Genomic DNA, 24,586 nt, shown 5'->3' with positions numbered 1-24,586 from the left:
GGCTCTGACGGGTTGAGAACATAGCAAAAAATCGAATAAGCAGCTAAAGAGTTCTGTTTAGTGTTTATGTAAGGGACCAAGTAGTTGTGCGGCTTATGAAGATGGCTTTAGGTCATCACAGAGGACTAGCTAGAAAGATATCTTGTGAGAGAACATAACATAAAAATATAGCAAGAGTAACTAAATCACTAGAATAATATCTTTCAATCGCATAACAGGCAGCGAAGAGAATGGAAGAAGCAGCAAGTTCATTGAGTCATTGTGGTGAAGAGGTCGCAATCTTTTACGGTATGTGGACGTAAGGACCCAGGATCTTTTATGTACGGGAGTGTTCGGTGCACGTCTAGTGAGCTTGCCGCTTGTTTCTCTACACCTACAGCCTGTATCTCTCCACGACAAAGTCCATCGGTACCGCCTTCAAAACAGCCAGTATTCTCTTCGCCGCCTGAAAGCACATCCAAAATCCCATCGCGGCTCAAAAACGTATTAGGTACTGCGCTCAATTTATTCCCAAGGGGTATGTCATGGGACTCTCCCTCTCGCTATCTTTTTCTTTCTAGAACTGCGGTAATTGGTATATTGTGTTCGACCCGTTACAGGTCAAACTCGCGTACTGATTGTGCAGTTCAACGATGTTGTAGCGTCTAACAAAGTCCTCCAGCTCTCGGTGAAATTGCAGCTTCATAAGCGGATCTTTGGCAGCGGCCTTGCGAACGAACTCGACGTAGTGTTTGTACTGCTCACGCGTAGCAACGTCGGGAAGGAGAGCGAACATATCATCGACCACCGTCCTGACTTCCTCGCGGTTTGGACCTCCTGGAACGATGTTGCTACGTTTCGGCCACTTCAGAGTCACACGAGGTCGTCCTGAAGGAACTGCCGAGACGAGCTCTCGGGGTTGCTGGGTGCTAGAACGCGAAGATGTCCTCGTTCGATCAGGAAAGTTGCGGTCGTTTGCACCTGCGATGGAAGTTAGTGGCAGTGTGGTACCTATCGAATAGGAACCTCGTGGTTGCCGCGCCTCCTCCGCTGCCATTTCAACCGTCTGTCGAATTGATCGATGGACTTCGCCTTCCTCAAAAGGATCATCCGTCTGAAGGTTGGGTATGGATAACCCATATCGGGCCATCGGCGGGGCACCTCTAACACGAACTAGTCGGCCAGTCTTGAATAGCTCAAACGTTGGATCCTCGCATGATACGGGAATAGGGTCAGCTGGAACCAATCGAAATATCGGCCATGGATGGAGAAGGTCCATGCTAATTTTGTCGCCGTTGCCGAAAATGCGTAGGATGTCTGAATCATCGATGATCATGCGATCGAATGTTGCATCGTAAAGGTCCGCATCCGCTAGAATAATCTTGCCGTCTCGATCGAAGGTAACGTATACGAGGCCGACAGTACCGGATCCAAATGCTTGGATCTGGGACGCTGGAAACCGGTCTCGTACTTGCACCCGGATATTCGACTCATCTAGACCTTCCGACATTGCGGATCGTAAAGTCTCTGGTTCTTGGAGATCTAATAACAATAGTGGGGTTGAGAATATGTTGTGGTTATTGTAGTGTGTTGCTTGGGTGAATGTCGGAAGATTTGGGGGAAACACAATTAAATGTAGGCAGGAGCTTGGGGTGATTTAGTACTCACGTGGTAAGGGAACAAGAGCACTTTCACTATGCTTCTGTACAATTTACCCTCCGCTTTTCCCCATTCACGGTGACTGTGGAGTCAATATAACATCACAATGTAAACAATTTTATAAACAAGGTTCGTCATATGGCTGCTAGTGAAACTGCATGCGTCATAGTGTATTTCGAGAGTGAAGTTTCAGACCCAAAAGCACGAGACTTTGATTGGGTATAAAGTTAAAGAGTAGGAGCGCGTCGCCCTTTATATTCTTAATAAGGGCAGTCATGGGGACGGAATCAGCCTCAGTTGGAGAGGTGTACTTTATATTCTGGTGTGAGGAGCGACCCTGTATAATTGAATAAGAACCCAGTTCCCAATCTTGAGAGTCTGTAGATAATGGTGTCGTGTATTCAAGAGATGGAGAGCTCAGTTCCATAAAAAAACGCCGCTCGAATTACATAACTAATTATTTCACATTCTCTCTACATTGTAAATTCACGACTGTATCTCTCATCACCCGTCACCACGGGATCCTGTGCTGAATACGAGGCTTTCATTTGCTTCCAGACTAACAGCGCTCTCCCATTTAGCTCTTCTCTTTTATTACTGCTCACTCCCACTCCCACCTTCGACTATCAACTACCCTGAACTTTTTCCTGCTACAAATATTGCCTATATCAACTTGGATTTTCGTCTTCACCCACACTTCCATCCAATATTCCCATTACAATATGGCGCGCTCAAAGCAGTTGGTCCATAGAAGCGGCCCGAGACGCCATAGGTTTGCTGAGAAAGCAGCTTCATGCGTTGTGGGTTACGGAATACGAACGGTCAAGTACATTCAGCCTGAGCCTGAGTCCGAAGAGGACGAATTCGCAGAGCAAATGCAGGAGAATGGGCCTGGCGAACAGGAATCCGACCAGGAGGATTACGCAAGCAAAGGTCCCAAGGACGAAAAATCCGGATCCGAAGAGTTAGAAGAATACGATTTCGATGACAAAGAGGCTAATGAGAATTCTTCTAGCAGCGAAGAGGAACCAAAGCGTACAGAGAAGAGATTCAATTCATATCCGAAACAATCTACTCAAAAGAGAAAGCTATCCTCATCTAGTGCAAAGTCCGAGCATGATTTATCGGAGCCGCAGTACAAGAAGCGCAGGACTGTATCAGTTCGTCGTTCCTACTATGATGACTCGAATGAGAACTCTGGGTCGCGAGAGTCTCGGACAAAACCTGCTCATCCTACTACATACATTCGTGGCGGTCGCACAATGTATATGCGGACTTGGAAAAAATATAGCGGGTCGCATCGCGTGTACATGGCTAGTGTCGTTCCACGCCCACGGCCCATATTTTCTCGACCGAAGAAGGTTAAGGAGGCACTCGTGATAACAATGTCTGACCACGAAGCAGTTCATGATGAAGAAATTCCAGACTTCGAGCGCGATGATAAAGATGATGATTTGGCATCAGAGGGCGCCTCTCGCAATACCAAATCACATCAGGAAGTCAGCAAATCCTCAGATGATGACTTTACACCCCCCAATTCAGCAGCGAAGGTGGTGCTGGCGAAGGGGAAGCAAAATTTCGGCACACGTGCCATTTCCCCCATACGGAGAGGTGGGGTCACATCTTCTGCCTCTCCTCATGTGCCTACTGAAGACGAATCCGATCACGAGTCGCTTGATCATGAACAAAATGATGACCGCGGTATAGACACGCCTGTCCCAAGCTGTGTTCGGTCCGATGATAACGAGCCTGAATCCTTTGGAAATCAGGACGATCTTGATGCCATGGATATGTTGCCAGAAGAACCGCAACCGACTGCTTCACCAGGTGATATAAATGACTATGACGATGTTGACAAGTCAGATACTGGAGCACCACAAGACGAAGTCGATGTGTCTACCCGAATTAGGGAATTTCTTGGGGATACCGCCTCGTTTCGCTCCACTTTCACGAACCCTAATCTCCCTGTTCCTGACGGAGACCTTGAGAACATGCGCGCACAATTTCAGGAGGCCATGCGACACGGTCACACGTCTAAATTGACCAACAAGCAGGCAAATACAGATACTAGCGCGCAGAAACGGAAGTCCTGCGCTGACAGTCAGACTTTTGGACCTTTCGGTTGGGGCGCCCTCGAACGCATGAAACGCAGCAACGTTAATCCTTTCAATCTGCCCGTAAGCGATCTGCAGGAAAAGGCCCAGGCGAACGCTACACAAAGCTCTGGTGAAGTGGCGTCACTCTCGAGCCACCAACCCCAGACCGCTCAAGAGCTCCGAGAGCTTTTCATCTCCGCTCTTGTTCCTTCCACCTCTTCGTATGAGCAGTATGCACTCGCTACCGCCGAGGTTGACCTCCAAGCAGCCAAGCTCTCTCTCCGTAATGCAGAGATCAAAGAGCGAATGTCAACACTGCGAGAAACCACTGCACGGGTTCAACAGAACAAAACCAGCGATGTAACGGAGAGACAGGTGATCGCTAAGCAAGCCGCGGTAGAGTTCAAAAAGGCAAAGACCGCTGTGAATTTGGCGAGAAAGAAGGTGAGAGAGGCGAAGAAGGTTCTGCGAGAGTTGGATGAGGAGTTCGAGGATCGAGAAGAGAGCGAGGACGAAGACGTGATGGCGAAACACGTCACGCTGGTCGGGAATATTGACGGCAAGATCCTAGAGCTCCAGAAGCAGGAGAAAGCACTGCCTGGTGTGTCTGAGGATGAAGTCGAGAATTTGGGAAGAGGTACCAGGCGTACGCGTCAGACCAAGTAGGTGGCGTCGGGGCAAGTAAGATTTGGTCCATAGCGACGATGAGATGTCAGTTGTTCCCCTAGCCGTGTAAATTTGATTTGGTGGTATACGCTAGCTATTCGCTCAAATACGAAGGGAATATACTGTGAGTATCTTATATACTGTTATTGGATGTATTATAAGTCATAGGATAAAGTTGAATTGGTACAAGATCTTATTGCGACGGGTGGAAAACAGATTGGTTAACAATGCTCAATATTTTCTAGTAATTTGGGGAATCAAATCGTTTTAATTTCATCCAGGATTGTCTAAAACTACCAATTACCCTTGTCTCGCACTCCTCACAAACATCGCAAGTTTGCTGTCTTAGACAGAGAGTTTTTTGTACCCGCATCTTTAAAAAGTGCTATAGTGCTATCCGAGGAAGATTATCCGGGGCTCACTGCAGTGTAATATGAACTCTTTTTTATGTCATAGCAGTAGTAGATCTCCTGTGGTTCTGATAACAATCCGCATCTGACTAGTACACCTTATTGCCATCTGCTTTTTGACGTCTTCTGATCGATGGCACACAATTGGACGATTGACTGCGATAGCCACAATCTTAAAGGTAGCAAACCGCCGCTTGGGGTCACGTGTGAATGCATTCACCATGGTATGTACAATATAATACTCTACGTCAAGGCAAGGGCAAACCTTCATGTTCGAGCATATTCATTAATATTTTCCAATGACGTAGCCTTTGACCAGATTTGGTGGTTTCATAAAATCTTGTTATGGAGCAGCTGAAGTGCGTTTCGAGTGTGTGGAAATGCTTATATATTACTTAGGTAAACCTGCCGTCGACTCTTATTCGGGCGCAGAAAATTCAAGACACGCAGCTCTCTCCACTGCCCATCTAGTGCACCCGATCGGGGTGTTCTCTCACCGCTAGGGTAGGTGAAAGGGATTTTCAAGAGGCTTTTGCGTTCCAATCACCTAGACCAATGTACCAACTTTACCTCTAGAATCCAAAGATTGATCCAGGCTCCCTCTGCCATACGAAACAAGAGCAGCTGTGCAACCGCACCACCTATACATTTTTCTCGGAAATAGCCACCTCAAATGATCCCCCGCCTCCAAAACTACTGTTGCCACGATTCTACCCACACAGCCGACCATGTCACTCACAGAGCTCAAAGCCGAAATTGTAGCGCTACTGTCCGATGACACCGCGAAGGTCTTCACAAGCCTGGTCAATCACATTACACGCCTTGGACGTACGCAATCTAAATTCTTGGAAGCGCGACGCGAAAAGCTGCTGGATATAGTCATGCAAAACAGACAGATCGGTTCATTGTACAACGCGTTCGCCGCGCGGCAGGCGGAATTGGAGGGGAGGATGACGTACAGCTTGCCTGTATTCACATACCCGGAGGTAGGGGAGAGCTTGGAAAAGAAAGCGGGGGATACTGAGATAATGCAGAATTTTGGAGGTGTGGATGGGACTGACGACCGAGAAGAAAGTCAGCAGGCCACAATAGATTCCACCACGGCCCAGCCTGAAGGCTCTATACACATCGCCAACGAGAAAACACCATTGGCGACTCCTAAATCCTGTGAGATCTATAGAACTGGTCCTTCCATTGTTCTCGTACAGAATCCCGAAGACTTCCCTATACATCGCATCCAGGAGGTACAATCGCAGTACTACCCTTCCACAAAGATCGCCGCATTGTGGATCCATCGAGACGCGAATGGTACTACAACGAAGGTCACAGCGGACGTAGACGGCGGATCTGTTGATCACCTAATCATCAGCGATATGAGGTTGATAGTGGCCCTAGGGCTCCATGAACACCTCCAGAATACTCTTTTACTTGACGAATCGAAATTCCGTATCGATGAAACCTTCACGATCGAGCTACTCCCCGGGCAACGAATAACTGACCCGAAGGCACGTATAGTTGGTGAGTTACTGCCAGCTCGACATGCGTACTTGTACTGGCTTGACTCGAGATGTACGGCGAACCCGAAAGCCCCGCCGTTCATACAAGAGGCAAGAACTCTCGCTAGGAAGCTTCGAAGGCGCACGCCAGATGTCTGGAGGGAGGTGAAGAAGATGTGGGATCTTGAGCAGGGAAGTGGTGGAAGGCAATACAGGGAGAACCGCGAGGACCATCTTGGAGAAAGTCCTAGCTATCCGACAACTGAAGAGAAGATAGCAACACGGTGTATGTGGTGCTAGAAAATAAGGTAGTATGGTTATATCTAGGCGCGCGTATCTGGGATATAAGTGCTTGGTGGCTTGTAGGTCTCTGGGCATACGCGTACTCACACTGATGGAGTTGCGCACTTTACCGCAATATGACCTGGTTAAATTGATCAGTTGAGTCTTCGAATTCTGTGCTCCATGGTGATCGGCTTTTTGAGTGACGCTATATCTACAGCGGGGTCTCAATCTCCTGCAACTTTCCAGCGCTAACTAGGCGCAGCTCTGAGCCGTCGGTAGTGAAAGCAGCCGCCAACACTTGGCGCGAGTCGTCCACAACTCAGCGTTCTAATAGCCGACTCCCCTCCTTTATACGTAGAAAGAACTAGAGGTATTCCTACACTTACGTGTGCGACGCTATTTCCCCGAAGCCAACGAAGCAGTACAACACACAATGCCGATGATAAGGCAATCACAGCAACCTCTTAGCGCCAGGGAATTTAATGCGACCTACAGCGATCAGGTTGTTGCTATCGTTGAGGGCATGGAAATGCAAGACCCAAAGGTCAGCGAATCAACACCTGACGCTAAGATAGGCGGCCTAACTAGTCATCCGAATTTCAATCGCAATACAGTAAATGCGCGTTCCAAGGGCGTGGAAACAAGCAAAGGGCCCAGGAATGGGGCGGAAAATGTAGAGGAAGAGACGGCGGGGGGTATTTACGAGCACGAGAACAACCAAAGCGATGACGTGAAGATGAACGATACGAGTCTGCCAAAATTCAGAAACGAGATGACTATGGACAACACGAAAACACATCAAGACTCCGGAGTGGGACGAGGGTATGAGGGTGTGGCAGATGGCCATGTGCACGAGATGAGAGATGCGAAGGTCGATAGTCTGACGCAAGGATCTGGAGAGAAGACGGTCAACGGGCAGACGCATCCTGCTGCTGCTGCTGCTGCTGCTGCTGCAACTTCACCTTCCACACCCACCCTCTTCCAGTCCAAACCGTCACAAGCAGCACAATCCTACCTCGCCTGGCTATACCAACGCCAAACCCGGTCCCCGACCGCACAGCCTGTCTACCCCGAATGCATCGCCATCGGTAAGCGCCTAGGCCGCCCTCCACACAAAGTGTACGACGAAGTATTATATCACTGGGGTCTCGAAACGGATAGTAGGCACGGGGAGTGGCACAGACAGAATAGGTTGAAGGTACTAGGCGAAGATCCGAGATTCGATGAGGAGAGGATGGGGTTTTGGAACGCGTGGATGAAGAGGGGAAGAGAGACCTGGAATATACCAATACGCGGAAGAGGCTGAAGCGACGCGGGCGCATGCGATGTGTTGGGTCGGCCTGCTGGTTTTGAACGTGTCTTGGGTCTAGCGCCGATGACGTCACGGAGGAACATGGTGAGGAAGACACCTGCCTACATACAACTTCACGTCCTCTATCGGCTTGCTCTTCTTCTTGTTAAATAATATATTCTAAATTACTTGCAAAAGCATTTCTCGTCCGTTGCACTCATTCTTGTTCCTAGCTCTTTCTTCATGCACTATAATTTTGCTTTCCAAAGACATTCAAATTCAAAACATACCCTACAACGCCTGCCAGCAATCCTATCATTCACCAATCGAATCTGCGGTCGTTAGCTGTGAAATTGATCTGCGACGGCGCTAGAATGCCTATGAAGGATTCGTACCTTCGGGCTCATTACTTCGTAGCGGGATAGCCATCGGGTTTGTAGGCCTGGAGCCCTTCTTGTACGCTTTTGTGAAGAGGTCATCTTCATCGTCCGACACTCCCTCAAAGTCCTCAGCTAGATCCCTGTCGAGAGACCAACCCCAGGGTCTTTGCGTGTTCTCGATGATTGGCACAGCTAGTGACGGTATTTCGTGTACGGCTCTAAACTCTGCATCCTTGGCAAGTATTTTGTCGGTTTTGCTAATAGCTACCCGTTCGGTATCTTCATCGCCGACAGGAGCTCTCGCAGGTTCATCAGCTATTGGGCGCCGCTCACATCCACTTGCGATGGTGTCTTCAATACCAGCATTAGGGATATCCTCATCAGCCGAGGGCTCCTTCAATCGCAGGTCATCCAAGGTCATGGGCTCGTACGGGACCCGTACTCCAATATTTGGCCATCGCGGCTCTTTCATTTGGGGCCCAAGGTTGTGCACCAAGCCATAGTGGTCGTATAGTCTGGAGTGATATATGCCTGTCCCATTCACCGTTACATGATCATCTCCACTGTCTTTAGGGCCGTCGACATCTTGTATTGGCCATTTGCTGGGATCTGCTGGGCGTGTTGGTTGCTCAGGGTATATTATCCAGCACTCTTCAGGGGAATGGTCGGGATTCCACCATATTCGGCACCTCTCGGGGTTATGATTGCACCTTTGCCTAGGACCTTGCTCAATCGTAGTGGCTTTCGTGTCTGTCAAGGAGAAGCCTTCAGGAATGCTGTCATTTGGGATCTTCCCCGGCTGCACTGGAAGATGAGGAGGTGAGTCAACCGAGGAACATGGAGAATATCGCATATAGGCATGCCATTCGCGTCGACCAGTAGTTTCTTCTGCCCAATCTGTTGATACCCGAAGGTTATCTTGAGGATCAGTGGAAAGCTTTACTTTTTTCGATGGCCCGGTAAACTCTCGAGCCTCGTATGGGTAATCGATGATATTTTGAGCGTCGGAAGCTTCTTCTGCCCCTCGTTTGGCTCCAGCCGTGGAAGCACTCTTACTACTTTTAGCTGCTGCCTGCTTGCCTTTACCTGTCGCTTTCTTGCCCTTTCCTACCGCTTTACGTGTAGTTGGCACTACTCTTCTCTCAAAGTGTCTGGGTTCTTCACCCTGAAACTCAATGTCGTCCTCTGCCTCATCGTCATCAAGTGGCCGGGGACTTCGAATAGTATCTCGCTCCTCACTTATTTCAAAGTCCATTTGAGCGCCAGATTTCAGTGGGCCAAGGAGATCGTAAGACGTGCGCCAGTCATACGAAGATTCAAGAGCTGAGATGAAGAGGCCATGGTCAGTTTGTATCCTCCAGAACCGGTCGTCTATCACTCTACGCGCTGGCACATCTTGGCTCGCTGGGAGATCTTTGACGAGTATGTTCGATGATTCCGGTCGCGTAAACATGGCACTGGATGCGTCGTGGGTACCTTGATATTGCTCACGTTCAGCTCTGCGTCTTTCCGCATGGGTCTTGTATGTGGCTTTCGGATCCTTGTCGTATCTGGATTCGATTTCTCTCCATTTCTGAAAAATTGCCTCGTCGTCTAAGATCGGCACGTTCGGATCAAGTCCAGGCCTTTTTCTAAAAGGAACACCTGTCGGTCTTCTACGAGAGGTGGGAGTCCAGAGACGCAAGTGTTGCGGTCTCACCGGTGGAATAGTATCATCGTCAGGCCTCGCAATGGCGGTGCCATCAATGTCATCGATCATGCCATGTCGATGCTCTGTTGTTCCAATCCGAATTGAATCATACCGATCCAACAAAGAAACAAGCATTGGGTCTTCCGCGTCCCACATAAATTTGTATCCTCCTCTTCCAGGAGGCGCAGGGACAGGTAGACCACTTTCAGCTTGCTTGGCTCCCGAGTTTTCTTTCTGATTCTCCGTTTCCAAAACCCCCATTCTTTTCCATCGATGTAATGAGTTTTGGTAGTATAAGAAGTCCTCTAAGTCAAGTTGCGCATATCGAAATTCATGCGCCGCGGCTCTGCGTGCTGCCCTAGTTACCGCCCTTCCTCTCCTATTTTTCCATGCCTCTAGCGCGGCTTTGTTACCAGCTTCTAGAAGAGCAGTGTGTTGTCTTATAAGCTCTGGTAACGCCTCTGCAGCTTCCTGCTGTTCTCGTTGACGGTCTGCGAGCTGGTCGTGAAGTATTCGGAGATTATAGGTACGAGTACCATGACGAAATTGAGGGTGCAACTCATCCTCTTCAATTTCGTTCCCGTTAGCATCGCGCCGCTTCTGGATGTACCAATTCATTCTTGCAAGAGTTTACCACTCTAACTCGCTGAGATGGTATGGCGCACGCGAAGTGCAGTTGGCTGATGCGAGTAACTTCACGTGGACGTGTGATGAGAAAGATAGCAGAATGATTTAGGCCACGACCACAGAGAAAGGCTGTGCAGATTGAGCGGAATACCTTCTATAAATGCAGGACGTAACAAAGAAACATGTGGTCGGTGTAGTCAGTCTTCATTATTATGCTCTCTATCAACAAAGGAAATAACCTGAAGCGGAACACCCGTCGCTTAGCTTCTCGCAATACTAACAAAGACACGAATCCGCGAACCAGAACCTGGATGCCGCCTTATCCATATACGCCACCCAGCTTTCACCTCAGGCAGTACGATTCGCGACCCGCCAATCCCAAGCCTCTGGTGGCGGCGACGGCTCCTTATACGGAACGCCTGCCTCGGCGGCGACGCGAATATCGGCCTCTATCTGCTGAATCTCCAGCTGAACTTGCTCGAAATTATTGAGTCCGTTTCTCGGTATGCGGTCGATGAATCTCATATCACGCTCTGTGCCACAGTCGACAATAATGTGTGTACCTGGTGTCGGCTCTATCACAGGGTCTTTGAGCCCACGTAGGTGCAGGGTTTGTTTTGGTTCCGGGGCTTGTGCAGGAGAAGTACGATGAACTGCTCTCTTCTTCCGAGCAGGTCTGTTTCTGCCTTTTGACTCGCTGATCGACTGACTGGTACCTTCACCTGCTGGTTGCTTCCGCTTTCGAGGCTTCGATATCGATGGCACAGTTGGACCCTGATCGTGGGCACTCGAAGCGTTTGGATTGCCATGTCCGTTGTTCGACTGTATACCAGGGTTGGTGCCATCTACTCCAGCTACACGATCCAGTGCGTGCAGTGTAGTGATCCACTGATGCCTTTCTGACACTCGTCCGTCCAACTTATCCTTTCCACTGCGACGCAAGATCGCCTCAACCAACTTCTCGTCACTCCAGTTATGGTAGTCACGACTCTCTGGAGATTCTTCTGCAATCCTGACGGGAACCTGCTCAACAGGACCGGGACGCTCCTTTGCTAGCATCTCGAGCTCAAGGTCCCGTACGTCGCCCATCTCCACGTCACCATCGACATCGTTACTCGCGTTGTGAGGCTGGGTGGTGTCTTCATTACGTGGGGCGCTCGAGTCTGTAGACACCCCCTTCGACTTCGATGATTGCGTTGCATTAAGAGTAGCAGATCGTGACTCATTTGTCTGCTGGGTCTTCAGAGGTGGAAGATTGGGTACGAGGTCGAGTGCAGTCCGGGGCGCATTTTCCCGATCGTATTTCTCACACCACGCTATCATATCCGTCTTTTTCCTTCCTGTCACGCGGGTGACGCCGCCCGCCCGGAGGATCGGCTTAAGATGGTCATTGACCGTATAAAGATTGTAGTCGACCATCTTTGTGGGAAGTTAGGATTGTATGCGTGCCTGTGTACGTTCTCGAGAGTTGATCGATCAAGATTGTGGGGGCTCAAATCCGTAGCTAGTTGAGGCTGGGGGTTAAGGCGCGTGTGTTTTGTGAGGTCGAGAAAGAGGAAGGGAAGAACTCGGAAGACTCGTATTTGAGCTGTTGGGAGTCATCCTCCTTCACTACGAAAGTAACTCGACTGTGCGATTGTGGCCCGTTTCCGGAACAATGTCACCCCAAAGTTTCACTTGAGCTGGTGGAGATTCCTTCACCACCGCCCTAGGCCTACTCTTGAACTTCGTGGGAGGGGCTGATAACTTTCAAAGAAGCGCATTGAGGACATCTATACTGGAGGGTGCGATTTCTGCTAATAATAGTTAGAATGGAAGTTAACCTCTCCCATTGATCAAGGTAGATACATACCTAAATTGATATTTGACGGTGAAGTAGTACTGATTGATGTGGTATATGTTCTTACATAGCTAGTAGGTATCGCTAATGCAGTGACTAACGATGTCAGGGGTATATAGAGAGGACCTTTTTTATATCTTCCGAAGGACTGGAGGCGGAGCATTGAAGGACTGGGTCAGAGTTGCATGTAAGGTCACAGTGACTTACTTAAAAATTATTCTAAGTATATTTTCCTTGTGAATGCGTGGGACAAGCGAACGAACTTAGAACCAACCCTTGTAGTCCAGTGAGACAAATGAACAAACATGCAGTCAACTTCTGATAAGACATAATGGTCATAGAGGACGCTATCAACTATACAACTGGAAGCCTTTTCTCTCCTCCATTGTATTTTTCATGATTATCGGGCCAATGAATGCAATATCTACTCAGGTTGCGCTTGACGGGTAGTCCTGGAGCGTGTGTCCTCTTTTAAAAAGATTATTTCTTTTGCAAGTAATTTCAAAACGTTTCACAATTCGTCTCGCGTAAAACAATGTCGAGTGTATTTCACCAATACACGTCAGGTTTACCGCATTGTGGTACTACAATTAACGAAGGATCACCTTCTCTTTGTGTAGACTCTCCATTTCACTTTCAATTCCTCCACTGCCGGGTACACACAAATAGCATTTTTCTATTTCATTAGGCTACTCTCCACCTTTAAGCCTCCCTACTCCGAAGACTCCTGTACTACTCAACTTCGGCGTTTATCTCCCAGATAAACGTCTGCCATGGATACTTCGCACTCCTCAGACCACGACGATGTGTCGCAATGCACACCTGATGTACCGACTACTTCGAAAATGCCGTCAACGACGAATTCTGGGATGTTCGAGCACAATGAGTTACCAGAAGCAGGGGTTTCGGCTACCAAAGAAGCGGTCCTCGAAAAGACAGTGGATGGATCTCGTTATGCATCTCTAGGCTTGAATCGTATACCAGCTCACGACCTCAAACGCACAACGATACCTAGGAGTTCCCTCGACAAGCATTCCGAAGTACCGCACACGATCTATAAGCGCCAGTGGACGCAAGACGAAGAGGATCTTACGGACCTCGAGGAGATGATGATACCAAAAGACGCTCGGTTCAACCACCACAATCGATCTTCTCTACCTGTCCAGTGCTGGCGTCCCATCAACAAGGTGATGACGTCCAAATTCACCACAGGCTATCTGACCGAGTTTGGATGGCAATCAACCAATAATTTGTACTGGACAGCGAAAAAGGTTGAAGAGAGAATCACCGGAGATAGTGGTACTACAGGTCCCACCAATGAAGAATTAGGTGCTATGAAGTTCAAAGTTGAAGAAGAACACACACAGGAAGCAGAGAACAACTATGGCGACCATGCATCTATCCCGTTTCTAGATGCCAAGTATTTCGATCATTATGGATACTTGAATCATTCTATTGGAAGGACAAGTACTAAGGTAGCCTATACATCATCTCACTCGCCAGACCACGCAGAGAATGCAGATATTCGAGAACACCTAGAAGTGGAGGCTAATGGGCTCCATCGGATGAACTCTCATATCACCCCCACTACAACCGAAGACAACACAGATACAAGCGCAGACGAAACCATACGCGATGTGATTGATGACCTAGCGAAGGATTCAACGGGTAAATGGGAACTGCTCGAAGGCAACACAAACCCTCCACGAACCGGCTACACCTCGCCCCACATGCTTGCTATCCGTCTACGTAACGTCGAGACGCAAGAGGTTGAGATATCCCGTTTTGAAAAGATTCCGCACGAAGATATTGATTGGAGTAACAGGGCCCATATCCAAGAGATTTCCAATTGGCGCAGTCGGGTCTTCCACGGCCGTGGATTTACAACTAAGAAGACTAACGTTCTATATACACCAGAAGAGGACGCCTGGCTTATGCTTTTCTACGGGAAAACCAAAGCAGCAATTGAAGCTGGTAACATCGTCAGTAATTTAGGCCCTGTTCCAGCCATGGAAGCATTCAACAGCTTCTTTGAAGGCAAGGTGCTGAAGGACGACGATGGCAACGCTCTATCGCCGCGAAAGGCACGGGATGAGCAGTCCTTGAAGTACAAGATCAACTATAAGAAGTCTCCAATCTGGAACTTGCGAGACGAGATACGAAAACTGCTGAAAGGGAAGCGTGGAGGGGCCTTATACGTGCCTGTCATCACTGAAGATGAGCTACGCCGCTATCAACAAGACGGCATTATCATAACTGATGATCCCCGCGAAGCCAGCAAGAATGCAGCACTAGGGGTAGGAGGGATCAAGGCAAGGCATACCTCACCGAAGCGAAAACTCGATGCGGAGGATATGATCGAGGAGAACTCTAAGCGAGTGAAGCCGACGTCTCCCACGCAGACAAACGGAGGGGAGGACACTACTTCGTTTCTAGTCCCGACAGCAGACCTTTGAACGGATATCGAGCGCCTAGAGTCATGGAAGTGGTAACCTTGGGTCTTGAACTTCGTTTATCAACAAAGTTTGGCCTTGAGGTTTTCGGAAATCCCTTTGTCCGTCCTGAGGCTGTCTGGTCGCGCAAAGCGAGCGCTATTCGTTGTCAGGGTTGTGTGCACATGCAATCATACGGCGCAAGAGATGATCACAGATAAATGCGCTTAGGATAGTCTCTAATTAATCTTCAAGTTCCACTTCATGTACTTAGGTCTCCAGTGTTTCCTACTCTTTTAGCTGAAATTTACGTTATCCTGCATTCCGATTGAAGTGGCAATTATGCTAGTTGGTTTAACGTGTCCTTTCTTTACTCCATATGCTAGAGTGCATGGTGCTCTCACTAATCGCATCTAAAGATGAATCGTCAACAGCGCCGATGACAGAGAGGGCGCTTGGGTTTGGACACTTGAAACCTTCTGCCTTTGAAAAGAAAAAGAGTTGTGCATACCCCGCAATACCCGACGAGGAAGGTGGCCATTTCGTGTGACGAATAGCCGAACGCGGGGCGCCTCAACCGACATCGCTGCACCAGTTGCTTGAACCATCGCTGTCGTCGCGCGATAGCTCTGTTTCATGCTTCGTGTGAACTAGCATGATGTCTAGACTGTTGCGATGTTCCCTTTGTCTCTTATCCATCTCGACCCTAGTCATCGCCCAAGACTCGCTTCAGATAGACAACCCATACGAGGTACCCATCTACAACGACCTTGCTTACCAACGCTACAATATTGCCATCGCACTCGGCACGCCACCTCAGTCATTCTCGCTACTCTTCGACACTGGATCGACGGACGTATGGGTTCCCAGCCCAGATTCGTCGGGGTGCGCCCCAAGTTGCCCACCAGGATTCGATCCTGCTGCTTCATCGTCGATCATCAAAACGAACATTTCATTCGATGCGCGTTATGGTTTCACCCCTGACGTCGCGGTATTAGGCTCATATTACAACGATAGCATCTCCGTCGCTGGCTTGCCATCTACTTCCACCGCTCAGTTCGCTGTTGGCGACGTCCCTTGGCTACTCTTCACGCAGGGCACGTGGGGCATATTTGGCCTTGGCTCGCGGCTCCAAGAAGCAGTCTACTCTAGCCCCACATCTCCATTTCACGGTGACCTGAGCGCGACTTATACCCCTTTGTGGGAAAGGCTGGGGCTTGCGTCACCATCGGGGAAGAGGAAGTTCAGTGTATGGCTGAACTCGCAAAACGCTGAGAAAGGCTCAGTGCAGTTTGGCGGGGAGGATGCAACAAAATATCATGGTAGGCTTAGGCAAGTACCAGTAAATTTGTGGCGAGGCGAGCTTGCAGACTGGAGTGTGAACGTTACCAGTGTGACGCGGGTTCGTGTGGATGGAAGTGGTGAAGAAACAAAAACCCGACTGACGGCAGAAGACTACAGTGTGGATTTTGTAATAGACACTGGGAGTCCTAACATGTACATTCCAACAACTCTATACGAATCTGTCGTCGCGGGACTACATGCCACCGAGGTTATCAACGGCGCGCCTTACGTCCCTTGTTCACTCCGTTCAACTTCTACTGGGTTCCTGGACTTTGAGTTTCAGACTGATGCGAAAGGTCGAAGACGCTCAAGATACCACCCAGTCAAGATACGGGTTCCGTATAGCGAGATAATATATCCGTTCGGCTATCCTGTCACTGTACCCCCAGTGAGAGACGTGGATGGAGCAGATATGTGTTACTTCGGAGTCGTTCCACAAGATGGAAGAATTAGATTGCTTGGCGCAACATTTGCGAGAAGTGCGTATCTCGTGTTTGATGCAGAGAATTCAGAGATTAGAATTGCACAGGCAAAGTCTGAGACTGGTCATCCGAGTCTGCTTCCCCAAATCGAGTACTTGAGAAGTTTTACATCAGGGGCCAGGTAACTAGCTTTATTGTAATCTATTCTACTTGCAACTGAACTACGGCTTTAGGTTTTAGCTTGCAAAAGCGTTTACCGGGATAATCTGTTACTCCCACCAGGGAATGTCCGTCTGCCTCAACGTATTGGTTCCACAATGAATTTCGCCTCCCCTAGAATGATGGCTTAGGTAGTCGTCTATGTACGTAACATTCATACCGGCACGCGTGTAGACTTCTTCCACCGCCCTGGCAAACACATCTACGCCGTCGACCACCGGGCCCCAAGGGCGAGGCGCGAGATACTGCTGTCCAATTATGATACCGTTGATAGCAGCTGGAAAGAAAGCACCCAAGTTCATCTCTCCTTCAGTAACAGGGTACCAGTAAACGTGCAAGCCGTCGGCATTAACGAAAGGGCCGCCTCGAGAATTGTCTTGGAAGAGAGCGGGCACGAAGACGATATCCGAGCGATTAAGCGGGACTTCGGAAAGAAGTATGTCGAGGTTGGAGTCAATGTATTTCTGGCCGTATGCATTCGTCTCAGCAAATGTCTGGTTGGCCAGGAGATCGTTGATGTTGATACTAAGTCCGGGGTTCTTAGGCACCGTGCCTTGCAGCTCCTCAACACGCGACAGATTAAAAGAAACGGCCACCTGGCTTCCATGTCCTGCCAGCTGCGCATCTTGCAGGATCTTCATAGCCGATCTCGTATCTGCAATCGCAATGGTCCAACCCAAATCGTTGTCATAAGGGATAAATTGCAAAAACTCATCTATGTGCCCGACGCGCAACCATCCGGTTTCGAGCACGAGTGGGGTTTGCACCTTGTTTCCATACAACAAGTCCCTAACAGGCTTAGACGTCAGTTGATCGAAGTGCTTTCCGAAGACAGCACGTCCAGCCGGATAATTCACACCGCGTTTAGACCGGTGGGGTGGAAGAGTCTCCAAATTCCCGTAGCTGTTGATCGTATCGTAGCCAAATCCTGTTCCTGTGGCGCTTCCTGGCTGAAACCCGCCTACTCCTGGCCCCCGCAGCTGTTCAAATACTTGACGACCACCAGTGCGAGCCGACTGCGCGGAACGGAGCATGATTCTGATAGCGATAGGACCGACAGGGCCGGGCATGCTGGCATAAGCTGGCTCCAAGAAATCCTGGGCCCAGATGTCGGATGACTGGTTGAACAGAAGCAATGGATTCTCAAGGCCGATCGCTACACGAGCGTCCTCAATCTGATGCACAAAGTCTCTTTGGACAAGGTTGGTTTCATTAGCATTGCTACTGACCAAGGTTTCGACCCGCTGAAGAGGGTGGTGGAGCAGTACTGGCGCTATTTTCATGGCAACGATGTCGCTGCCAATGCGCGGGGTTCCCGTGTATGAGATACGATCGGTAACATCGAAATGAACCGTCACACGCCCGTCCCAAACATCGGCATCTTTCACAAACTCTCTTCCATCAATACCAAGAATGAGGCCTTGACGTAACTGAGTGGCGTTGAAGAAGAGTTCCTGGTCGACAAGGCGCCACGATTTGGTTGCATTAGGATTGGCAGCGTCCTCGAGCACAAAGATTCGGGTCCTCTCGTAAGCTGCGCGTGGAGTGGCGTATACATGAGCCGTAGCATTGTCTGAGATGTTCGTCATCGGTATCGTCCGGAGAGGCGCAAGGTATTCGGGGGCAAGCAGTAGATGGCCGGACGCATCACTACAGTAAGCTATCTCATCATTGCTGAGCGGATTATTATTCCGGTCGGTATTGGCACATCGCATGTGTTTATCGCCGACGTTCGGTAGGAAGATGGCGCCGCGAGTCGCAGACCAGAGTGCCCTACCCGCCGAGTCTGAGTTTCCGTTAATGTCCACAACCCCATCGCGATTGGTATCCGCTCGGATATTCGCATCGAGTTGCGCGAGAGCCAGACCCGACTGGAGAGCCGCGGCCAGAGAGAGGAGAGCAATCGTCCGGACCATGTTGAGGAACATGTCGAGAAGTTGCTAAGACTAAAGAAGAACCGCCAAAGAGGGACGAAAATGACTTATTGAAGTGGTCACTGCCTCTGTGCAATTTTTACGACGTATTAACCCTTTTATATGCATTTAGCGATCATCCCAACAGTGCACTATGTTGTTGCTATCCCAATCGCCTCGTCTCCATTCCAAATCACACTAGCATGAGTCTCATGCCGATAGCGAACTGATCTTCTCTCCTTCTGATATCTTATCTCGGCAAGCTATTTTCGTGATTATAATTATTATCGGTAATGTTAGGAATTTTGCTTTATCCCGACATTGGTCGGCTTGGAGCGGTACGTAAATGTGCCGACGGCGAAGGTGGTCATACGTTAATCAATCCCCACGCTACTCAACCTTCCTTAATTGCTAGCTTTTTGTTCTGCTGCTATAGGCAGCAGCATTATTATTACATGGCTAGAATTAGTTCTATAGTTCTATTTTGCGTTGCGGTACTATGCTGTTTATTTTATTGCAATACTGCTTTTATAATGTGCAGAGAGCTTCTGAGCTTTATAACTTATTTTTCTCTCAGCCTTCCTCCTTCGTTGTCGTAGAGACAGCAGATCTGGAACTGAAGGGACAGGATCTCCAATTACGTGTGCCGGCGATGAGATTACGTGTAATCATTGTGTTCAAGCAACAGATTGTCTACCTCTAGCTTCTTTCGATGTTTGCTTAAGATAGAGCCTTGCAAGTTTGATCACACTGGCAGGTGCACTTCCGAAGGGCTTTTAGATTGCTGGATGGTTGTCTGTATGCCGAGAGCTAAGACAACTGCGGTTTACCTTACATGGTCCATGAGTCATAAATTGATCTCCGTCCATAAACCGACGAATAATGACCCAGGCACGGCAAAAAATATAGGAATGCCGCGACCCTGACTCTGCCACGCAACCGACATGTACTTCACTGATAGACTAACCTAGCCGAGCTAGAACAAGTATTTATAATGGGTCGAGCATCCTACGAACAGATAAGCCCAAACAAACTTGAAGCACCCTGCAAATTAAACCTATACGACCCCATATTTACGCTCCACGTCGGTTTTCTCGCTATCATCTCGGAGGGAAGGGTTCGCTTCTGACAATTTGAGATGGAGAGTGCGGGGAAGGGAATACCTCGTCTTACCTGGCATCTTAGTCGAGTACGAAGAGGAGCAGACATGTATACCAATCTAGCAAATGAACTAGGTATGTGGGATCTTTCATCTAATTACTAGTAATCGAAAACTTCGAATGCCAAGGCTGGGCATGCAGAATCGTCCATTGACTTGGCTCACTTGCTGCAGCTGTTTGCGATATAGGAAAAATGCGAAAAGTGGACCTCTCCCGAAAAAGGTCTTAGTTGAGCCGCCTACGGCTATCTTAGTACACAGATAACGTTTGTGAATAGAATAAGAAACACAAGTCACCCGTAATGTTCACTCTCAGACGATCAATCCCCACTTTGATTGCTTCCTTAGAGACGGAGTCTGTAAGCTCCCACGGATTTTTGAAATGTAAAAAGGAATTGTAATCCCAAATGCAATTTGGGCTACGGGTTTAGCATTGCAACATATACTGCTAGGGTTTCCTCAACTTCAGTTCATGAATAGTATTACTTTTTTACACACACGACTTAATAATTTTTGCTGAACCAGGCATTGAACTACAAGATTTCGAGATTTTCGCGATTCGCTATACTTCCATTATGGTTCCTATAACGGCCAGCAAAGTCCGAAACCCTTTCATAACCATTTTATGCTGTGTAGCTTCTGTAATACTAGTATTTTTATCAGTAAGGATCCCCTCCTGGGCCCGGTCGCACTGCCTGAAGGCTGACGGAAACCTTTAGGGTGGCACGAGCATTGTCGAGGCTACAATTGAGGGAAATCAGAACCTTCCTCGCTGCGACTAGATCAATGCTGTCCAACCCTTCTTCTCTCATCTCCACCGTATTGCGCGGTATCCTCGCCTTGGACCGCCCTGAATGCTATCCCCGTATTCCATCCTACGATGTTTGAGGACGATTTGGCTTCCGATGAGTATCGCGCCAAAAACAATGGTAGAGTTCTGTCTGCCCTCTAGGGCATTCCTTTCCAAGTTAAGAACAGTTACATGCTAGTTGGCTCGCCTATTGCTGTCAGCTCCCTGCATTTGAAAACCTGACAGCAACCACCGACGCTTTTACAATTGCTCAGCTTCGAACAGGCGGTGCAACACGGGTTCGTATTAGATACATTAAGATTGCACAGAATCGCATTGGCGAAAATACCTTTGAGATACCGAACATCGGCGACTGGCTCCAATCGATAGAGTACCGCCGTATCCGGGACCTGGAAGACTAGATAGACTGTGAACCTGTTGATGTCGTTTTGCCTGCCGTGCGAGGTATTGATCCCTGGGATGTAGAGACCAAAGGAGTTTCGGCTGAAGCAGCATAGCGGAGTGGTGTCGCTAGGAACGCTGCCATTCGTCAACCTGGTATTCCTGCTTTTAGTATCAACATGGGCGCTATAGGCGACATCAACATGCCAATAGACTTGACACTTGCTGAGGAAGCGTACGACGGCAATGTTCCTTTGAGCTGGGGCTACCATTTTGAAACGGCGTACAATAAATGATTTTCGCCTCCACAGACTCCAGAGACTAAGACTGACAAATTTCTTCCCACTGAGCTGGGAAAACAAAGTCCACTAGCGTCTCGGAGGCACCTGTGCTAGTTGCTGAGGCAAAGTGAGTGGACAATTCTTCTTCAATCGTCGTTTCTAGATTTATCTCTCTGAGTGATGGTATTCAAGTTGAAGTCTTTCTAGACGGAGCCTATGCCAGTCTTGTTTAATTCAATAGCCGATGTATGGCGCGAAATTTCATTCCGGATTGCGACCAAGTAGTCAGTTCAAGCACACTTTCAGGACTACAGTGGCCAAACGCGGCAAATACAAATTCTTTCTTTACCCCACAGGGTACAAATACTCTCTACCCCCTTATGAACAAGCAAAGTTGCACGCAGAATTGAAAGCAAGTTTGTTAAGCTGGAGCAAAAGTTGAAACGGAACAGGCATAGAGTGAAGAACCACGACTTTCTACGATCAGGTAAGCCATACCCCCATTACATGTTAGCATTCTATGATATGTTCTATCCTGAATAATAATCAAAGAAAGTAACGGAGTTTGATTAGCAGTCATTGTTTGCGTATCGAGAGTTATAGTTGGCATAGGAGCCCTATAGACACGGAAATAACAGAAAGGGAAGCAGGCCAAAGATGGATATCCCGATGATGGGCATCGCTGGCCACTGTTTTGAAGACCTTCCCAGGAGAGAGACAACTATGCATAGCAAGAATCTAGTATAGCACTCTCAATCGTCCACTGGCAACTACAGCCGTTTTAACCTAGATACCGACCAAGCGAATATCAACAAGCGTTTCAGATAACACCATTCGTGCACTTCTAAGTTTTCTTATGCTTTCGGAAGACCAGCAAGCAAGGAGTTATATGCTACTCTTGTCTACACCGGGCCTTTCAGGACAGAACATCTTCGTCCTGAAGACCTAGTAGGGCGCCTGTTAATCGACGGTACAAGGGTTGTTTCCTTTACTGCAAGGTATTTGCCAATCAGAGCTACATGTCATGAGCAATAAGTATCACACATATGCCCTTGTATGCTTCTCGTATGCCTCATCATAACAACACTCAGATGGAGCAGGGGATTGAATTAGAAGTGTGAATATCATCGCGAGCGCATGTATCAAGTTGCAAATAGGACTAGTCCCGGTCATCTGTTACGGTGCCTGTGACGAGGGATCTTTTTAACGCCTCGGGCACACCGGAATTTCATACCGAATGATTTGCTGATAGAATGGTGCAGCTCTTTTGCGTATAGACAGTGGCCATTTTAAATTCTGAAGCCGAAATGCCGAATTTCCGCCAAGTTGTCGCTTATTAGCGAGATGACTCTAAAATAGTTCAGAGATGGCGTGCTACAGACGTACAGCATAGAGTCAGGAGATGCTTACTTTTTCGTTAACAGCACATCGTACGAGGCGATGTTCTGCCATGGCGAGGGGCGAGTTCCGGCAAAACCCCATCAAGGTGCAGTGTCACATGGGAGCGAGTGTGATTTACGATACGATAGATTTTGCTTGGCGGGTGTATGAATGGGTACGATTTGCGGCTTGGAAGTAAGCGTTCTTCACATCTAGGGGGGTTAGGCGTGTGCGTTGTTTTAGGACGGAAGCATGCATCGGCCCGCAGCCCGTGTCCACAGGCATGAAATGGTCTGCAGCTGTTGGTTGCAAGCAATGATGGTGGGTGGTACACTAGGGTATGTTTTCCTCACCCGATGATCGCTTGCCATACAGAAACGCGGGCGGGGGAGCGGGTACAGCTAAGGATAAGTGCGATATGCAGGCTAGAAGCTCACAGATACAGTACTAAAGGCACGGCGCCTCAGGCTGTGTTGTCTTCTCATGTCTAGACTCCGACTTTAACATGCAAGGCTAGACGGCACAGGCACATCGCCGGCGCCCTACCGTATCACGATCGATATCCTTCGTGCCACACATCCCCAGCGGAGTTTCAAACCCGACCCTAGCTAGCAGATCTGCGGTCACAACTTCCAGACCTATACTCGTCGCCTAGGCCGCGCATGTACGGCATTCCAGACACCTACGCACTGCGCGGGGCAAACCGCGCAAGCGACACGATATGCAGGACTAGAGCATGTAGAGTGCTCTTAAGCGAACTATACAGATCATATGACCCACCATTTCGACGAATGTTGTGCCGCATTAGATGTTGCTAGAGGTAAGGAGAAGTGAGTAGCTGGCGCTTGGGGTTACCCATGCTGGATTGGCGAAATAGTTGTCATATATGGCTCGGGAGGGGTATGGCTTGCCTTATGCGCATCACATATTTCTGGGTGTGTTGGAAACGCGCCATGCCCTGGTTTTGGTGTACAGCTACACGGCTGGGAGATATGGAAGGTCTGCCGGTTGTGAATAGTTTGGATACAGGGAAGCACGTTCGTCGGTTACTTTGAGGATGCATCTTAGATATTTATACTTTCTAGGACAGAACACCATCTATTCTGGGTCATACAAGTTGATTCTCGAATTATGGTTCGTTCTTCATGCTCATATCTGACGCGCATACCATACGTCCGATATCACACACACACATCCTAAGTACCAGTATATCCCCACACTCGTACTGGTAACGAGAACCTCGAATAGAGCATTGCCTTCCCGCCTAAATATTATCTCTTATCCCCTTCCATAGTCTTCCATCCCTTATGACAAAGTGATTGTCCCAACGGTGGTTGAAACCGCTCACTCGTAATTCTAGCGCGAAGGTGTTCTGGTTGCGCTCGTGAGCTTTGAGTAGCATGAATATTCGCGAAGGTATAGGTGGCGACAGTATCGACTGCGGCGTATATGTACCATATCCCTCATCCTTTAAACACTTCCCTAGCTCTTGGCTAGATGTTCTAGGGCCGCTTTGTCATTTAGTCCACATGCGTTGTACGTTATCTCCTTTCGTCAACACATCAATGACTCGCGAGAAGACGTGGACCATTCGTTCCGCTGGTGCCCCGACATAAGCGCATAGCACTATTGTGTGACAACGAAGGTACCAAATATGCTACCGCCGACGGCACAGTGGACGATACTAGCGAGTGGTGACATTTGGCAAGATGAAATATCCTGCTACTGCGATGTGTGTGTGTGTGGGTGTGTGTGCGCAATAGCGCTAGCTATGGTCATGCAGCTCATTCCACCAAGATACGTGTTCCGAGGCTTTAAACTTTCC

At 48.7% G+C, this 24,586-nt stretch overlaps 9 protein-coding genes across 9 annotated transcripts; 5 read left to right on the top strand and 4 right to left on the bottom strand.

The window, feature by feature from the left end:
- Positions 1-556: 556 nt before the first annotated feature.
- Positions 557-1,489, bottom strand: K460DRAFT_354846 (uncharacterized protein; the record flags this gene model as incomplete). The annotated part of the gene is made up of 2 exons (XM_040931826.1): positions 557-960; positions 991-1,489. The coding sequence occupies 2 exons, from the start codon at positions 1,487-1,489 to the stop codon at positions 557-559; spliced, it is 903 nt and encodes a 300-aa protein (XP_040787548.1).
- An 871-nt stretch (positions 1,490-2,360) lies between these two features.
- K460DRAFT_354845 (uncharacterized protein) lies at positions 2,361-4,400 on the top strand (the record flags this gene model as incomplete). Its single annotated transcript, XM_040931825.1, has 1 exon — positions 2,361-4,400. The coding sequence occupies one exon, from the start codon at positions 2,361-2,363 to the stop codon at positions 4,398-4,400; it is 2,040 nt and encodes a 679-aa protein (XP_040787547.1).
- Positions 4,401-5,538: 1,138 nt separating this feature from the next.
- K460DRAFT_405263 (uncharacterized protein) lies at positions 5,539-6,606 on the top strand (the record flags this gene model as incomplete). The annotated part of the gene is made up of 1 exon (XM_040936828.1): positions 5,539-6,606. One exon carries the CDS (start codon positions 5,539-5,541, stop codon positions 6,604-6,606), a length of 1,068 nt encoding a protein of 355 aa, XP_040787546.1.
- Positions 6,607-7,024: 418 nt separating this feature from the next.
- Positions 7,025-7,900, top strand: K460DRAFT_416321 (uncharacterized protein; the record flags this gene model as incomplete). Its single annotated transcript, XM_040937793.1, has 1 exon — positions 7,025-7,900. One exon carries the CDS (start codon positions 7,025-7,027, stop codon positions 7,895-7,897), a length of 873 nt encoding a protein of 290 aa, XP_040787545.1.
- A 360-nt stretch (positions 7,901-8,260) lies between these two features.
- K460DRAFT_405261 (uncharacterized protein) lies at positions 8,261-10,570 on the bottom strand (the record flags this gene model as incomplete). The annotated part of the gene is made up of 1 exon (XM_040936827.1): positions 8,261-10,570. The coding sequence occupies one exon, from the start codon at positions 10,568-10,570 to the stop codon at positions 8,261-8,263; it is 2,310 nt and encodes a 769-aa protein (XP_040787544.1).
- A 357-nt stretch (positions 10,571-10,927) lies between these two features.
- Positions 10,928-11,998, bottom strand: K460DRAFT_405260 (uncharacterized protein; the record flags this gene model as incomplete). The annotated part of the gene is made up of 1 exon (XM_040936826.1): positions 10,928-11,998. The coding sequence occupies one exon, from the start codon at positions 11,996-11,998 to the stop codon at positions 10,928-10,930; it is 1,071 nt and encodes a 356-aa protein (XP_040787543.1).
- A 1,194-nt stretch (positions 11,999-13,192) lies between these two features.
- Positions 13,193-14,875, top strand: K460DRAFT_354841 (uncharacterized protein; the record flags this gene model as incomplete). The annotated part of the gene is made up of 1 exon (XM_040931824.1): positions 13,193-14,875. The coding sequence occupies one exon, from the start codon at positions 13,193-13,195 to the stop codon at positions 14,873-14,875; it is 1,683 nt and encodes a 560-aa protein (XP_040787542.1).
- A 634-nt stretch (positions 14,876-15,509) lies between these two features.
- K460DRAFT_336773 (acid protease) lies at positions 15,510-16,802 on the top strand (the record flags this gene model as incomplete). Its single annotated transcript, XM_040930985.1, has 1 exon — positions 15,510-16,802. One exon carries the CDS (start codon positions 15,510-15,512, stop codon positions 16,800-16,802), a length of 1,293 nt encoding a protein of 430 aa, XP_040787541.1.
- Positions 16,803-16,876: 74 nt separating this feature from the next.
- On the bottom strand, positions 16,877-18,816 carry K460DRAFT_365901 (uncharacterized protein). Its single transcript, XM_040933266.1, has one exon. The coding sequence runs from the start codon at positions 18,750-18,752 to the stop codon at positions 16,887-16,889; it is 1,866 nt and encodes a 621-aa protein (XP_040787540.1). The 5' UTR covers positions 18,753-18,816; the 3' UTR covers positions 16,877-16,886.
- Positions 18,817-24,586: the final 5,770 nt, after the last annotated feature.

This window comes from Cucurbitaria berberidis, assembly GCF_010015615.1.
Source record: "Cucurbitaria berberidis CBS 394.84 unplaced genomic scaffold K460scaffold_3, whole genome shotgun sequence".
In the NCBI taxonomy this organism is placed as follows: Eukaryota; Fungi; Ascomycota; class Dothideomycetes; order Pleosporales; family Cucurbitariaceae; genus Cucurbitaria; species Cucurbitaria berberidis.
This window is presented reverse-complemented; position numbering and strand designations above follow the sequence as displayed.

Excerpts from the sequence above, each read along its gene's own strand:
- K460DRAFT_365901 (XM_040933266.1), bottom strand. The coding sequence starts at position 18,752 with ATGGTCCGGACGATTGCTCTCCTCTCTCTGGCCGCGGCTCTCCAGTCG.